Raw genomic sequence first — 14,577 nt, 5'->3', positions numbered from 1 at the left:
AACCTCGGCAAGACGGAGCTGCTCTTCCTCCCGGGGAAGGACTGCCCGTTCCATGATCTCGCCATCACGGTTGACAACTCCATTGTGTCCTCCTCCCAGAGCGCTAAGAACCTTGGCGTGATCCTGGACAACACCCTGTCGTTCTCAACTAACATCAAGGCGGTGGCCCGTTCCTGTAGGTTCATGCTCTACAACATCCGCAGAGTACGACCCTGCCTCACACAGGAAGCGGCGCAGGTCCTAATCCAGGCACTTGTCATCTCCCGTCTGGATTACTGCAACTCGCTGTTGGCTGGGCTCCCTGCCTGTGCCATTAAACCCCTACAACTCATCCAGAACGCCGCAGCCCGTCTGGTGTTCATCCTTCCCAAGTTCTCTCACGTCACCCCGCTCCTCCGCTCCCTCCACTGGCTTCCAGTTGAAGCTCGCATCCGCTACAAGACCATGGTGCTTGCCTACGGAGCTGTGAGGGGAACGGCACCTCAGTACCTCCAGGCTCTGATCAGGCCCTACACCCAAACAAGGGCACTGCGTTCATCCACCTCTGGCCTGCTCGCCTCCCTACCACTGAGGAAGTACAGTTCCCGCTCAGCCCAGTCAAAACTGTTCGCTGCTCTGGCCCCCCAATGGTGGAACAAACTCCCTCACGACGCCAGGACAGCGGAGTCAATCACCACCTTCCGGAGACACCTGAAACCCCACCTCTTTAAGGAATACCTAGGATAGGATAAAGTAATCCTTCTCACCCCCTTAAAAGATTTAGATGCACTATTGTAAAGTGGCTGTTCCACTGGATGTCATAAGGTGAACGCACCAATTTGTAAGTCGCTCTGGATAAGAGTGTCTGCTAAATGACTTAAATGTAAATGTTAAATGTCTTCAATATTCCCAGGTAAGAAGTTTTAGGTTTTAGTTATTATTGGAATTATAGGACTATTTCCCTCTATACCATTTGTATTACATTAACCTTTGACTATTGGATGTTATTATAGGCACTTTAGTATTGCCAGTGTAACAGTATAGCTTCCGTCCCTCTCCTTGCTCCTCCCTGGGCTCCAACCAGGAACACAACGACAACAGCCACCCTCGAAGCAGTGTTACCCGTGCAGAGCAAGGGAAACAACCACAGTCCCAGAGCAAGTGACCTTTGAAACGCTATTAGCGCTCGCTAACTAGCCAGCCATTTCACTTCGGTTACACCAGCCTCATCTCGGGAGTTTATAGGCTTGAAGTCATAAACAGCGCAATGCTTGACGCACAACGAAGAGCTGCTAGCAAAACGCACAAAACTGCTGTTTGAATGAATGTTTACACGCCTGCTTCTGCCTACCACCGCTCAGTCAGATACTTGAATGCTCAGTCAGATTATATGCAACACAGGACACGCTAGATAATATCTAGTAATATCATCAACCATGTGTAGTTAACTAGTGATTATGATTGATTGTTTTTTATAAGATAAGTTTAATGCAAGCTAGCAACTTATCTTGGCTTACTGAATTCGCATAACAGGCAGTCTCCTTGTGGAGTGCAACGAGAGAGGCAGGTCATTATCGCATTGGACTAGTTAACTGTAAGATTGAATCCCCCGAGCTGACAAGGTGAAAATCTGTTGTTCTGCCCCTGAACGAGGCAGTTAACCCACCGTTCCTAGGCCGTCATTGAAAATAAGAATGTGTTCTTAACTGACCTGCCTAGTTAAATAAAGATTAAATAAAGGTGTAAAAAAAAACTTCTACCATAGCCCGTTCAAAGGCACTTAAATCTTTTGTCTTGCTCATTCACCCTCCGAATGGCACACATACATACACAATCCATGTCTCAATTGTCTCAAGGCTTAAAAATCCTTCTTTAACCGGTCACCTCCCCTTAATCTACACTGATTGAAGTGGATTTAACAAGTGACATTAATAAGGGATCATAGCTTCACCTGGATTCACCTGGTCAGTGTATGTTATGGAAAGAGCAGGTGTTCCTAATGTTTTTTTGTTTGTTTGTTTTTTACACATTAATTAAAAATGAAAAAATGTCATGTCTTGAGTCAATAAGTATTCGACCTCTTTATTATGGCAAGCCTAAATAAGGTCAGGAGTACACATTTGCTTATCAAGTCATATAGTAAGTTGCAATAAGTATTTAACATGATTTTTGCACGACTACCTCATCTCTGTACTACACACATATAATTATCTATATATGTCCCTCAGTCGAGCAGTGAATTTCAAACACAGATTCAACCACAAAGACCAATGCCTCGCATCTATTGGTAGATGGGTATACATTTAAAAAAAGTAGGCACTGAATATCTCTTTGAGCATGGTTAAGTTTTTAATTACACTTTGGATGGTGTATCAATACACCCAGTCACTACAAAGATACAGGCGTCCTTCCTAACTCAGTTGCCAGAGAGGAAGGAAACAGCTCAGGGATTTCACAATGACACCAATGGTGACTTTAAAACAGTTAGAGTTTAATTGCTGTGATAGGAGAAAACTGAGGATGGATCAACAACAATATAGTTACTCCACAATACTAATCTAAATGACACGGTGAAAAGAAGGAAGCCTGTACAGAATAAAAATATTACAAAACATGCATCCTGTTTGCATCAAGGCACTAAAGTTTTATTGGAAAAATAATTGGCAAAGCAATTAACTTTTTGTCCTGAATACAAAGTGTTATATTTGGGACAAATCAAATACAACACATTACTGAGTACCACTCTCTATATTTTCAAGCATATTGGGAGCTGCATTATGTTATGGGTGTGCTTATAATTAAGGACAGGGAAGTTATTGAGGAGGAAGAAAGCACAGGCAAAATCCTAGAGGAAAACCTGGTTTAATCTGTTTTCCAACAGACACTGGGAGACTAATTCACCTTTCAGCAGGACAATAACCTAAAACACAAGGCCAAATCTACACTGGAGTTGCTTGCCAAGAACAGAGTGAATGTTCCTGAGTGGCAAAGTTGACTTAAATCTACTTGAAAACCTATGATAAGACTTGAAAATGGCTGTCTTGTAATGATCAACTATACACTTGACAGAACTTGAAGAATGTTATAAAGAATAATGGGCTCCTGAGTGGGGCAGTGGTCTAAGGCACTGCATCTCAGTGCTAGAAGGTCACTACAGACCCCCTGGTTTGAATCCAGGCTGTATCACAACCGGCTGTGATTGGGAGTGCCATAGGGTGTCACACAATTGGCCCAGCGTCATCCGGGTTTGGCCAGTGTAGGCCGTCATTGTAAATAAGAATTTGTTCTTAACTGACTTGCCTGCTTAAATAAAGGTTCAATTTAAAAAGATAACGTGCAAATATTGAACAATCCAGGTGTGCAAATCTCTTAGAGACGTACAAAGAAAGACTCACAGCTGTAATCACTGCCAAAGGTGATTTTATCATGTATTGACTTAGGGGTGCGAATACTTAAAATTTAAATTTCAGTATATTCGCAACATTTTATAAAAACATGTTTTCACTTTGTAATTATGGGGTAGTGTGTGTAGATGGGTGAGAATATGTATTTATTCAAAAGATTTTGAATTCAGGCTGTAACACAAAATGTGGAATAAGTTGAGGGGTATAAATAATTTCTGAAGACACTGTATATACAAAAGTATGAGGACGCCTTCAAATGAGTGGACTTGGCTATTTCAGCCACACCCATTGCTGACAAGTGTATAAAAATACAGCACACAGCCATGCAATCTCCATAGACAAACATTGGTAGTAGAATGGCATTGCTGAAGAGCTCAGTGACTTTCAACGTGGCACTGTCATAGGATGCCACCTTTCCAACAAGTCAGTTCGTAAAATTTCTGCCCTGCTGTCACGGTCAAAGTGCTGTTAATCTGAAGTGAAAATGTCTAGGAGCAACAACAGCTCAGCCGCGAAGTAGTAGGTCACACGAGCTCACAGAACGAGACCGGCAAGTGCTGAAGCGCATAACCCATAAGAATCGTCTGTCCTCGGTTGCAACACTCACTACAGAGTTCCAAACTGCCTCTGGAAGCACTGTCAGCACAATAACTGTTCAGCAGGGGCTTCATGAAATGAGTTTCCATGGCCGAGCAGCCACACACAAGCCTAAGATCACAATGCGCAATAACAAGCGTTGGCTGGAGTGGTGTGAAGTTCGCCGCCATTGGACTTTGGAGCAGTGGACACGTTCTCTGGAGTGATGAATCACGCTTCACCATCTGGACGAATCTGGGTTTGGAGGATGCCAGGAGAACGCTACCTGCCCAATGCATAGTGGCAACGGTAAAGTTTGGTGGAGGATGAATAATGGTCTGGGGCTGTTTTTCATGGTTCGGGCTAGACCCCTTCCAGTGAAGGGAAATCTTAACGCTACAGCATACACATTCTAGACGATTCTGTGCTTCGGACTTTATGGCAACAGTTTGGGGAAGGCTCTTTCCTGTTTCAGCATGACAATGCCCCCGTTCACAAAGTGACGTCCATACAGAAATGGTTTGTCGAGATCGTGTGGAAGAACTGGACTGCACAGAGCCCTGACCTCAACCCCATTGGTAACCTTTGGGATGAATTGGAACGCTGACTGCGAGCCAGGCCTAATCGCCCAACATCAGTGCCCGACCTCACTAATGCTCTTGTGGCTGAATGGAAGCAAGTCCCCACAGCAATGTTGCAACATCGTGGAACGCCTTCACAGAAGATTGGAGGCTGTTATAGCAGTTAAAGGGGGGACCAACTCCATATTTATGCCCATGATTTTGGAATGAGATGTTTGACGAGCAGGTGTCCACATACTACTATATTTATATTCCGGTCTCTGACATCTCTCGTTCTGATATTTCAGATTTTTGTGTGTATTGTTTTTAATTGGTAGGTATTACTGCACTGTTGGAGTAGGAAACACTAGCACTTCGCTGCACCTGCAAATCTGTGTATGTAACCAATAAACTTCTATTTAATTCGACAATACCTCAGTTTATCCACACTGGGTTTTTTCACAATATATGGTTGTTTTTGTGTTTTTTTCCACAGTGTAAGACACCACAATTTTCCTAATTGAGACTTAATAGAGGAAGAGAATAAAGGCTGTCAAGCAGCCTCACATAGTCATTGACTTCAATTGACAGGTCAGTCAGCCAATACAGTAACCAGTAGCCAGTATCCTCCACACTATTCATTTAAGATTATGCTGCTAAGGCTATCACAGTACACTTTATAATATATTATAAACTGGGTGGTTCGAGCCCAGAATGCCGATTGGCTGACAGCCATTGTATAACAGACCATATACCACGGGTATGACAAAACATTTATTTTTACTGCTCTAATTACATTGGACGCGTTTAAGAACAGCCCTTAGCCGTGGTATATTGGCCATATACCACACCTCCCCCCAGGCCTTATTGCTTAATATATAATATAGTTTATAATATAGTTATAATAGAGGACGATCACACACGCAGGCATTTACATACAGACTGAAAACAACAACTGTTTTCAATCAACTCATCCATTCTCACAGAGAGAGTTCAAAGAGTTATGAATGAACACATCTATGAAACATACAAGCTATGATCAGAGGGAAACTGGAGTCAATTAAACTTGGAGTGAACTGCAACATGATGCTGGCTGTGAAACCATGCTGCGGACCGAGTGGAAGCAATAAACTTGATGTTAATCTGTTATTTACGCCTCCGACCAAAGAAATGGAGAGAATAATGAAACAAAGTGTTCAAAATGGACACAGACACACACACACACAAAGACACTCCATCTTTGTTTTGTAATTATGGTTTAGGGATCTGAGGCTGGAACTCCAACGTGTCCATTATAAATGCCAGCAGCAGAACAGACCTACTCTAAAACCTGTGTTTGTGAAACATGTTATTTACCACTGCAGCTCATCAGGTCAAAATGCAACACAACAATTCACATAATAGCCACAGCTGCATCACAGCACAGCAAATCCTCTCTCTTCTCAATCTCTCACACACACAATATGAAACTGCTGCTGCTGAGTAGAGAGGAAAAAGGCGTTTCCCCCCCAGAATCCTGAGGGACAGTGTGTCTTGTGTGTGTGAGGCAGCCAGGCTAGGCTGCATCCTGGAAGGCCAATCTAATGCAGAATGCAGCAGCACAACTGGAGAACATTGTTAATTTGTCCTTCCTGTCACAGCTACAGGCACAGCTCCTCTTCCTCTGCAGCTAAAACAACAATAGGCAGAATAAGGAGGATGATGTGGAATATAGCCTATGTCCGTGTGGGATCCCAACTTGCCTGAGGTGGATATGATGAGCATGGTTAGGTCTAGGCCTACTCAGTCGACAATGTCACGTGTGCATGCACACTGACAGACACAGACACAAGCATGCATCCACGCACGTACTCACAGACACCCACCAAGTGGCCCCTGGAAGTCTTGGAAGGAATTCATTAAGCAATGAATGAGTCAAATCAAAGTCTGTATGTTTCCTTTCATCCCCCTTATTACTGCCAAGCCATTAGATTACAAACTGTACAAGTGTTTGTTTATGTGTCATCATGAAGTCTGTATCTGTCTACACATCTGCTCTCCTGGCTCTGAAAGTGTACTTTCAAAAGTGGTGGATCTGGTCCTGTATTTGTCAAGTGTCTCAGAGTAGGAGTTTTGATCTAGGATCAGTATTGCCATTTAAATCGTAATAATTCAGACTATTATGGACAAGGTTAACCTGATCCTAGATCAGCACTCCTACTCCGAGACACTTAATCAAGTGGCCCAGAGTGCAATACTGTCCCACCCTTCACTCTTTACAGAGGTTTATTGTGAGTTTCAAGCAGACAAGTAGATGTTTGGAACGTCCCTGAAAAACATTGGGATAGTCAACACGAACACAATATTATGGCAGACCAAGGTCATATGGCATATCAAAAACCGATTTCACATGTTTGTGTGTGTGTATATATATATATATATGAGAGAGAGAGAGAGAGAGAGAGAGAGAGAGAGAGAGAGAGTGAGTATGTGATATATAGACTTATTTCATAATGTATAACATGAACGTCAGACTATCCTATCACATTCACGAGTCTCCTGGATTTCGGCTAAATGAACTAAAAGTAGCCTAACAATGACAATATATGCCTGGTGGTTTACACTCAGGAGTCACTCACTGCTCCTAAAAATACAGGCCTTCACTGCACTGTAATTTAAAGGGCCTCGGGCTACGCGAAGCTTACAGTTGTAAACAGTAACAATAATTCCACGGCAATAGTCAAATATAATGGCAGCCGTAGGCTTCACATGGGTGTAACTGTAGCGAATCACAAATCTTCAGGAAACACCCATAGGCTAGGCTACCTATAGTTACCACATACATCTCTCAGAAAGGTAGTCTAGATAGACTACACAAACGAAACAATAATTGAAGACTATGCTCTAAGACTTTAAGATCATATTATGGAAAGAAATGTAATATACAACCATTTCTGGAGATTCCCGAGTCATTGTTAACTATTAAATGTACAGTAACGTTACTTTCCTGAAGATTTAATCAATGACAACCAACATTTTTTTGTTAGCTTGAATTGGTTAACGTTACTGTTACGTTTGGCACATTATAGCGATGAAGTATCAATTGAGCGACAACACCAATGATTGAGCATTACCTCAGAATATTAACTGATATGGAAAATAACTTATAATTTTATGTGAAGAAAACGTCAGTGTCGGCACAGCAAATCCTCCATCACACACACAGGCTTCAACTGGAAGCCGCCTACATTTTACATAAAAATATAATATAATAAACATGATTGTACTCACTTTGTCCTTTCCGATTCGCGTGTCGGATCAATTCACTTTAGTTAACCGGTTTAATTCCTCGTTTATATGTGTTTTAAATCCGTTAAAAACTGAAGTTGCTTAGCGGTTCGTGCGCTCTCCTTTCTCTGCCCACCACTCCAGGCTCGTTGAGTTCTGTATATTCCCCATCCTGAGCCGAGCATTCCAATATGGCTGACAGGAACAACCGGCCTACAGTTGAAGCAACTACACCCCTCACAGGAAAATTGTGAAGCAGGCAGGCGTTAGAAAAACTGTAGCAGGCAATGCCACACACTCACCAAACATTCATGCCGCCACACCTTGAGTGTTACTTTAAAACAGCATTCCACTTGAAATGTTTAAAGTCATGGTGATTCATTTTGCGATGCCCCAGCAATTACTGTAATACGTGACATCAAAGGCTACAATGTAACGTTCTAAAACTTAAGGCTGCCCCAAAAGTCGATGTGTATGTTTTTTTTGTTTTGACAATGACAAAATCCACTGTGAGCTGCTAATGTAATAATCATTTTAAGCAGTTCTGTATGTTATACGCTACTGTATCATTTTGAACATAGCTGTTATTGCATATATTTGAATCGATCTTATCATTTTCAAAATGTTTTATTTAGTTTCTATTTATGTGGTTGTGTGTATGTATTTGACTGAATGACCACTTGCTATCCTACTTCTCTGCACACAATTTGTTCACACACCACAAGTATGTTTCATTTCAAGTAGAAGGGGTTGCCCCTAAAGTAGCCTAGCTAGCCTACATCTCTAGGGTCATATACTCCAACCCTACCATTAGAGGACAAAGTAAAGTTGATGACATGATGTGTGCATTGGCGCATACACTGTCTGCATGCAGTGGAGTCAAGTTACCTGGAGATTTATGTATCAACAAAAAGGGCCACGATTTACTAATTGCATCACCCTTCCCCCACATCAGAGGGGTGCAAGGCCAGCAACACCTGTTCACTGGTAACCGGACTCTCCTTCTCGTTCTCTTTTGAGGAAATCACAACTATGTTTTTTGTTGTTGCTGGATTTCCACCACAAAGAGTAAGTGTATGACTGATATCTTGTCATTACAGTAATGATTCAATGCTTACCTGCAGTCCTATATGGGTGTTGTGATGGATGTGCACTACTGTGGTATCCATCATATATATAAGGGAAACATAATTCCCACTCCATATGATAAAGTGTGTGATACAATAGTTGAGTGCGAGGACTCTTGATAAAGAGAGACTCAATGGAACTTCAATACAACTAACAGTACCCACCATGGCCTGAACTACGGTGGCAAGAAAAAGTATGTGAACCCTTTGGAATTATCTGGATTTATGCATAAATTGGTCATAAAATTTGATCTGATCTTCATCCTAGTCACAACAATAGACAAACATGTTGTGCTTAAACTAATAACACACAAATTGTATTTTTCTTGTCTATATTGTATACATCATTTAAACATTCAGTGTAGGTTGGGGAAAGTATGTTAACCCCTAGGCTAATGACTTCTCCAAAAGCTAATTGGAGTCAGGAGTCAGCTAACCTTGAATCCAATCAATGAGACGAGATTGGAGATGTTGGCTAGAGCTGCCATGACCTATAAAAAAAAACACAATTTGAGTTTGCTATTCACAAGCAGCATTGCCTGATGTGAACCATGCCTTGAAAAAAATAGATCTCAAAAGACCTAAGATCAAGAATTGTTGACTTGCATAAAGCAGGAAATGGTTACAAAAGTATCTATAAAAGCCTCGATTTTCATCAGTCCACGGTAAGACAAATTGTCTATAAATGGAGAAAGTTACGCACTGTTGCTACTCTCCCTAGGAGTGGCTGTCCTGCAAAGATGACTGCAAGAGCACAGCGCAGAATGCTCAATGAGGTTAAGAAGAATCCTAGAATGTCAGCTAAAGACTTAGATAAATCTCTGGGACATGCTAACATCTCTGGTGAGTCTACGATACGTAAAACAGTAAACAAGAATGGTGTTCATGGGAGGACACCCCGGAAGAAGCCATTGCTGTCCAAAAAAAACATTGCTGCACGTCTGAGGTTCGCAAAAGAGCACCTGGATGTTCCACAGTGCTACTGGCAAAATATTCTGTGGACAGATGAAATTAAAGTTGAGTTGTTTGGAAGGAACACAACACTATGTGTGGAGAAAAAAAGGCACAGAACACCAACATCAAAACCTCATCCCCACTGTAAAGTATGGTGGAGGGAGCATCATGGTTTGCGGCTGCTTTGCTGCCTCAGGGCCTGGATGGCTTGCTATTAACGGAAAAATGAATTCCCAAGTTTATCAAGACATTTTGCAGGAGAATGTAAGGCTATCTGTCCACCATTGAAGCTCAACAGAAGTTGGGTGATGCGACAGGACAACGACTGAAAACACAGAAGTAAATCAACAGAATGGTTAACAGAAGAAAATACTCCTTCTGGAGTGGCCCAGTCAGAGTTCTGACCTCAACCTGATTGAGATGCGGTGGCATGACCTCAAAAGAGTGGTTCACATCAGATATCCCAAGAATATTGCTGAACTGATACCATTTTGTAAAGAGGAATGGTCCAAAATTCCTCCTGATTGTTGTGCAGGTCTGATCGTTGTGCAGGTCTGATCCCCAACTACAGAAAATGTTTGGTTGAGGTTCTTGCTGCAAAAAGGAGGGTCAACCAGTTAGAAACCAAGGGTTCACATACCTTTCCCACACTGCACTGTGAATGTTTACAGTCTGTTCAATAAAGACATGAAAACGTATAGTTGTTTGTTTTATTAGTTTAAGCAGACTGTCGATTGTTGTGACTTAAATGAAGATCAGATCAAATTTCATGACAAATCTATGCAGAAATCCAGGTAATTCCAAAGGGTTCGCATACTTTTTCTTGCCACTATGTACATATGTGTAGCCAACCATTTTGCCTATCAAATAGAAGGAAGGGATACCGGTATACAGTAGATATGGTAGAGTTCCATCCATTTGGCAAACACAGAATAAAGACCCCTCTCGGTTCAACTGCCACATACTGTGCATACATCCATCCATCCCTCTCTGCCGATAGCAAGTGGTTGTTCACTCAGCAGTGTTCTGTGCGGACTCATAAAAAAAGAGGCAGATTCCTATTCCTTATGCACAATCACCCACACACACTTGAAAACACCCACACACTATGAGTATTAAAAGCTTCCAAACGGAGTAACCATTGGCATAGGGAATCATCCAATCCCCATGATTTACAGAAAACAGGTTTACAGAAAAATGACAGAGACCCAGGTCAGGACAATGGTGCTCAAAGACCATCTTACATAATGGTTTGGTAAATTGGTAATGCAGTTTTGCTAGGTAATTTTCATCTTCAATATTTCATGGCCTTTTACTGTAAATACAAATAGTCTGTGAAAAAACACCCCCACTATCAGCCATTATGAAACACTATATGACCAGCAACCAGACCGTACTCTGCGTAGCAAGGTCCCAAATGGCATCCTATTCCCTATATAGTGCATTACTCTTGACAAGGGCCCAGATCTAAAGTAGTGCACTGTGTAGGGAACAGTGTAGGCTGCTGAGGGGAGGACGGCTCATGATGTCTGGAACGGAGAGAATGGAATGGCATCAAACGCATGGAAACCATGTGTTTGATGTTGTTGATAACTTACCACTTATTCTGCTCCAGCCATTACCAGCCCACACACACAATACTTCTTCTGGGAATTGATATCGGTCTGTGAGGGGAGGAGTCTTCCTGTTATATACTGTACGTGTGTATAAATGATGTCATGATGTGTGTTGGACTAATCTTGTTGCTGTCACCCAGTCTGTGGGTTGGTAGCAGGTAGCCTACCCATAGTAGCTACCTGCACTGGGCCAGTAACCGAAAGGTTTCTGGTTCGAATCCCCGAGCTGACTAGGTTAAAAAAAATCTGTTGAATTGTGCCCTTGAGCAAGGCACTTACCCCTAATTGTGACCAAGTCGCTCTGGATATGAGTGTCTGCTAAATTACTTTATGTATAGATGCTTGATTCAATGGGGCCCCTGTGTAATGTAATCCTAGTATTATAAATTCAACCTCAAAAAGGTCTTAGACGTCCCTGGATTCAATTACTACAACTCATAGCAAAGTTGTAGTTATGACCAAAAACATTGTTTTTAAAATCCCCCGTCTCTAATCTACAGCTGGATTTAAAATGTGGTCTGTGATTGTTTATGTGTTGCATTGTATGAACACAGAGAGGAGAGGGATTTATATTTGTAGAGCTGGCAACAGTTAGATAATAAAAATTGGAATACTCTGGCATTTGGATGATGACTTTGATGATTTTGCCATCTGCTGGTGTGATTAATGAGAGGATTCTCAGATGATGTAGATACGGGCTTGCCTGTAGCCACCGTAACGGGATTGGATAGAAAATCTGAATAAATATTACTGCATGAAGGCAGCCAAATTATTACATCTGATTATATATGGCCCAAGAGGGTTAAAATGTTATAATCCTCAAGAATAAAAAAATAGTATAGCTGAATATTGTTGTTGTGCTGTGGGATGAATCAAAATACTTTTTGAAAAGGTACTGTAGGTTTTCAGGAGATGGGCAGGGACTAGGCTGTCCTGATGTTAGGGGGAAGCTTGTTCCACCAAATCGCTATATAGAGAAATTAAAGTATTTAGTTTGTCATTACAATATCAATCTCATGACATGTAGCCTACTCAAACAGTTTACAGAAGACAGTTCTGGGATGTGAATTAAAATGTAATAGAGGCTGTACTGTCCCCTGGTGGCAAAAGGCATATTACAAAACAATATATTCTACTATAAACTAATATACAAGAAACACTAATATTAATGGAAAATATTTCACTTGTTCCTTTAAAATGTTAGAAGAAGTAGCTTGTGTCATGTTATATGAAGACTGAGACAAATACATTACTAAACATTTTAATAACACCAAAATGCATAGTTTGGGTTGAGTGTATTAAACATACAAAAACATATTTAGAAGAAAAAGCACATACATTAAATATGAAATACTTATTTGGATGTGAGTAACCTGTGAAGCATCCCAATATAAAAACATCTAAGGTTCCTCCTTTGATGTAAATAATACAATAAGCAGTGTACCGCTTAAAAGGAAAATGACACCCAAAACTGTTTTGGTATTTGTTTCATTAGTCCATTGTTGATATAGTCCAAAAATGCATCACAACGGCAGTATTTCTGTATTTTTTAAATTAAATATCTTGAAAAATGTATTTCTGATATTCAAAACATGTTGGGATTATATCAACAATGGACTAATGAAACAAATACCTAAATAGTTTCCATTGAACATAAACAATAAGATACATGTGTTTAAAACTATAATGTTGGAAAGTTTATTCCCATCAATTAAAAGACATCCTATGCAATCAGGTGAACTTTGGGTTGGTCATCCATCCACAGGCAATCACAAATCATGACAAGAGTTGATTTCCCAACTGTTCATAATCACCTGGGTTATTAGGGCACACCTTAGCAAAACAATTTTCAATGGTTAACAAAAATGAGCGTTTCTTATTGAACAAGTTCCTGTTTCAGTCCGTTTTCTACCGTTTGGTGCCTACTGAACACGATCCTGTTCTGACCCCCAGCCACCAGGTGGCAGTGTTGAATTTCCACTCAAGTTACTCCACTTTCCAGATGGCTATCTTCCCGTCCTCGCGGGCTGCCCCACTCAGCACATAGCGGTCCTCTGCGGAGCACAGTGCCTGGACACAGTCTGTGTGAGCTACCAGCTCCTTCTCCACCGTGTGTCGCTGGGCATCCACTACGTAGATCTTCCCCCTGGACTTCCCCGAACTCCACCCTCGGCCCCCAACCCAGATCTGACAGGACCGGTTAACAGATTATTTCATCACCATAAAGGACACATCTCATTTCTGGTTTTAAGACATGCTGAATTGACAATTGACATGCCAGAGTGCATTGTGATAGGAATGATCTAGTCAGTATTTTTTTAAAGCGGGAAAAGAATATAAAAAAGTTGGGAAAGGAGCGGGAAAGGGAACCCATGGTGATTTGGGCCTGTTAATACTTTAAACCTAGGTTAAACTTTCACATAATACCTTAATACAGAACTAAGTAATGTAACTAATCCAGTGGAGTATCCAAGCAATGCCATTTTATAGAAAGTACAGTAGAGTAGAATAGAAGCACACTCATTTTCCTCCTACAGTGCAGTCTACAGACAATCTCACCTGGTTTTTGACCTTGATAAGGCAGGTGACGCCTGCACAGTCAGGCAGCTGGATCCTCTGGAAAGGCTTGGTGGGCTCCCTGAGGTGCCACACACACAGCTCCCCTACGTCTATACAGGCCGTCCACAGCTGCTCCCTCTGAAACACGTACGGTACACAACACGGCTCCAATCATCACTCCCATACCATGTCAAAGTAGCCCAGACCTCGTAGTAGGCTGTATGTAAACTATGACATATAGTGGGGTCTGAAATGATTGACACCCTTGAAAAAAGATGAGCAATAAATAGAGTATAAAATAAATAAAATACTGAGTTATTGTATGCAACAAAAAAAAGGAAATTATTTTATTTTATACTACCGTAATATAATTGCTCAGAGAAAGATATTGTTTAACAGGTATAGATAATGTAGTCAAAAGTGTAGTATTTGGTCCCATATTCCTAGCATGCAATGCCTTAATCAAGCTTGTGACTCTACAAACTTGTTGGATGCATTTGCAGTTCATTTGGTTTGTTTGATTATTATGTGCCCA

General features: G+C 41.3%; 2 protein-coding genes across 6 annotated transcripts in view; both read right to left on the bottom strand.

Moving 5' to 3' along the window:
- Window positions 1-7,968, bottom strand: part of LOC115131343 (focal adhesion kinase 1-like) — a 174,403-nt gene extending 166,435 nt beyond the window's left edge. Inside the window, exon 1 of the mRNA XM_065020353.1 lies at window positions 7,790-7,968. The gene's annotated coding sequence lies outside the window, so the exon portion shown is untranslated. The remainder of the gene's footprint in view (window positions 1-7,789) is intronic.
- Window positions 7,969-12,728: 4,760 nt separating this feature from the next.
- The window catches only part of dennd3a (DENN/MADD domain containing 3a), a 44,115-nt gene continuing 42,266 nt past the window's right edge, over window positions 12,729-14,577 (bottom strand). For all 5 annotated transcript variants that reach the window (XM_065020337.1, XM_029662979.2, XM_029662984.2 and 2 more), the window contains 2 exons: window positions 14,043-14,180; window positions 12,729-13,670 (listed from right to left, as the gene is read on the bottom strand). In XM_065020337.1, coding sequence (XP_064876409.1) covers window positions 13,470-13,670; window positions 14,043-14,180 — 339 coding nt within the window. In that variant the 3' untranslated portion in view covers window positions 12,729-13,469. The remainder of the gene's footprint in view (window positions 13,671-14,042; window positions 14,181-14,577) is intronic.

Source organism: Oncorhynchus nerka, linkage group LG7 (assembly GCF_034236695.1).
Source record: "Oncorhynchus nerka isolate Pitt River linkage group LG7, Oner_Uvic_2.0, whole genome shotgun sequence".
Taxonomy (NCBI): Eukaryota; Metazoa; Chordata; class Actinopteri; order Salmoniformes; family Salmonidae; genus Oncorhynchus; species Oncorhynchus nerka.
The sequence above is the reverse complement of the archived record's forward strand: the minus strand, read 5'-3'. Positions and strand labels throughout refer to the sequence as shown.